Here is a 3,315-nt window from a genome sequence, read left to right as displayed (position 1 = left end):
AGGGATAATAAATTCAGATTTGGACATGTATGGCAAATGTAGATTCTGAACCTAATCTCACAACCCACATTTGCACTGATAGGTTGGGTACCCAGAGAAAGGCCATTGCTTTCCCTACCTCAGGCTCTTGGGATAACCCTGAGTGGTTGTGGGGTGTTTGTTGAATTCTCTATAGCTCTGGAGTTCTCACTAGTATGTTTTTCCTGATGATTATCAGTTGATATTCATTAGTCACCTAGACAAGTACCTTTTAGTTAGGGGTCTTTACTAAGGTGAGTAAGAACAATTTATACAAAATATTCTTCCAAAAGCCTGTGACACATTCTCCTACCAGGACATACAGAGTCCAGGAGAAAGTGGTCTAAAGCTTAGAGAACACATGTGGCAGAGGGGTAACTTGGAACTTCTTGAAGTTCTTTTGCTAGAGGACTTCAATATATTCTCCATGGGCAAGGTGTAACTTTTCTGCTGATCTCCCCATCAAGTCTTCAGTCTGCCTTTCTTCAGTCTGTTCCTACTTCCTGTCCCTGATACAGCTATTGTCTATTGACATTCCAGATATATTACTAGGGCAGCAATAGAAAAAGATCAAATCCTGTAGTCCTACAAAGTTCATGAAGCTCCTTTGGCTAAAGGGATGGGGGAGAGTGGGGCTGAACCAGGATCAGTTTCCTCCCAAGCAGTTCCTTCTCAGTTGTAGGAGGCTTCCACCATAAGCTAGCAGGTGCTTGAATCTTCGCTGTGTCCCTTGGAAATGTGTGTGTGTGTGTGTGTGTGTGTGTGTGTGTGTGTGTGTGTGTATGTGTTAGGCTGTGCTGTGTGCTCTGACTGAGGGAAAGGGCTGAATGGGGCTTGGACAGAGAAAATACTAAAGGGTTAGGCAATATTGAGTCTCTGTTGCAAAGTCATTGATAGCTGCCACCTTACCAATACCTCCTGAGCTCTCCCCTATTTTTAGGGTTTTCATCTTCCTCTGTAAAGTGCTTTGTTAGTCCTAAAGTGTAAATTGTTCTTATCATGGGTAGTAGATACTAAGCATCAGTTATGCGGTATAGGCAGTAAGTGTTGAAGAGAAATTATCACTGAGTTTGAGAAAGAGTTCAATGAGGAGGTGAAATTTGAATTCTCTCTTAAAAGATAGTCATATGAAGAGAAAGAATCATGGCACACATTCTGTGCTGAGACACGGACATGAAAAATAAATGCACAGAAGTGGCCTGTTTAAGATACAATCAGACCTATGTGATTGGAATGGAGTTTTGTACTGAGTGACAGGTGAGATCTACTCTGATCCACTCCGGAAGGCTAAATATTTCTGACTTTATTTGATAGGGAGAAGAGATACATGTATGGTTTTTGAGATGGGAATGGAATGATTGCAGTTTTCCCCATTAACTTGACTGAAGTTATTCCACTAAATGGCATTATCCTTTACTTTTCCTGCTTTTTATCCCCACTGTCAACATTTACCAGGTATTATTGACCCTGCCTCCATAACACCTATTTGTCCATTCTCTCCATATGATTACAACCTTATTCAGGCCCTTACCACCTTTTGCCTGAATTACTGCAGTAATCTCGCATTGGATCTCTTTGCTTCAAGTTGCTCTTCACTTTAATTCATCCTCTACTCAGCTGACAAAATAGTCTTTCTATAGCACCATCTGACCATTGTCAAGCATCTTCAGTGGCTCTCTTATACCCCCAGAATAAAATACAAATTCCATGCCGTAATAGTTAAAGCTTTTTATAATCAACTTCCAGTTTACATTTCCAGACTTGTTTAGTATTATTTCTCATTTTGCATTATAACCAAATTGGTCTTCTTGTTGATCCTTGACCAGAAGAGTCCATTTCTTTTCTTTGTGCCTTTACATAGACTATGCCCTGTGTTTGAAATACACCTCATTTTTGCCTCTTTGGAATCTTTAACTTCTTTCTAAGGTCAGCGCAGGTGCTACTTCTTCTGCCTGTCTTAATACTAAAGGCTAATCTAACCTTCCCCCACACTTGTAATTGTTTATTTGTGTATATGTTGTATTTCCCAATAGAATGTAAGCTCCTTGAGTATAGTGATTGTTTTTCTTTTTTGTTTTGGAGGGGTATTCCCATCACCTAGAACATTTATATGGAGTTCAGAGTAAAGGTCAAAGTCTTATCCTTAAAGAATGTGCTTAATAAATGCTTGCACATAGTAGATAATAAATGTTTAATGAATTAGAAAAATAATAAAAATGTTTACTATGTTAACTAGGTGAACATGTGATGATGCTGCTCAATGTTGTTCTGCAGTCTTTCGTATTTTTGTATCGAATGCTTCAGCTATCGGTAGAATTTATAGGAAATGTCTCGACAAGTACATTGCATATCCAGCATCAAATCATGTGATGAAAAAATGCAGAATGAGTCGGAACCTTTAAATTATGAACCAGTGTTGGGGGAGCTTGAAAGCTGTAAAGGTTATAGCTTAAATAGGTGCATGGGGATTTCTTTTTATTTGTTACCTTTTTAAGAGTTGCATAAATGTTTATAGCTATGACTTTTTTTCTCTCTAGTATCTCCAGAGGCAGTTGGAGTCCTGTCAGCTATTGGGGTGTTTATAATCCTGATGCTGCTCCTTTTTCTCTATATTAACAAGAAGTTGTGTTTTGAAAATGTTGGTGGCTTTCCAGATCTTGGTTCAGGATACAGTACAAGGGAGAATTCACAAGATAAAATTTGTAAGTATCTATATCCTGCCGATTAAAAACAAACAAACCACGATCTGTTTGTTACTATGTTGGATTGTCAAAATAAGGAGATCCGTTTTGTTTTCAAAAGACCAAAATAAGAAGGTAGATGCAACCCTACCTACAGTGAACCAAGATTGAAACACTAACTTGGTTATTTAATAAGTTACCTTTTCATTCAACAGTAGCTTGATGCTTAGTAATAGGTAATATAGTGCACAGATATGGATAAAAATATACTTTTACAAAAGGGTATTTATACCATGCTTATTGGTAGATGTATATTTTTAAAACTCCAATTGGGAGAAAGGGAATTTTTTTCAAAGGTAGGAATTAAGTTAGAAGTATGATACTTTATAGAGCATAATACTTTGGACCAAATAGTCCTCTAGAACTTTTTGCTTTTGGCCTTAGAAGAAATCCATTTGATCATATTCTAACCTACCCTTTTCTGCAAGTGGAGGAAAAGAAATTTTCTTGGGACCTCCTCACAAGAGGATAATCTCATGTGAACACTGGTTGATCTGCCTCATTATGAATATTTAGTGTGGCTCCTGATTTTTGAGAGCAGTAGTCTTCCCTCTTC

The 3,315-nt window shown here is 37.9% G+C and overlaps 1 protein-coding gene across 3 annotated transcripts in view; it reads left to right on the top strand.

Moving 5' to 3' along the window:
- The first annotated feature begins 2,563 nt into the window (after nt 1-2,563).
- Nucleotides 2,564-3,315, top strand: part of SYT14 (synaptotagmin 14) — a 170,856-nt gene continuing 170,104 nt past the window's right edge. For all 3 annotated transcript variants that reach the window (XM_027871729.1, XM_027871728.1, XM_027871731.1), the window contains exon 1: nt 2,564-2,720. In XM_027871729.1, coding sequence (XP_027727530.1) covers nt 2,609-2,720 — 112 coding nt within the window. In that variant the 5' untranslated portion in view covers nt 2,564-2,608. The remainder of the gene's footprint in view (nt 2,721-3,315) is intronic.

This window comes from Vombatus ursinus, unplaced genomic scaffold (genome assembly GCF_900497805.2).
Source record: "Vombatus ursinus unplaced genomic scaffold, bare-nosed wombat genome assembly UNPS02014798.1, whole genome shotgun sequence".
NCBI classification, from domain to species: Eukaryota; Metazoa; Chordata; class Mammalia; order Diprotodontia; family Vombatidae; genus Vombatus; species Vombatus ursinus.
This window is presented reverse-complemented; position numbering and strand designations above follow the sequence as displayed.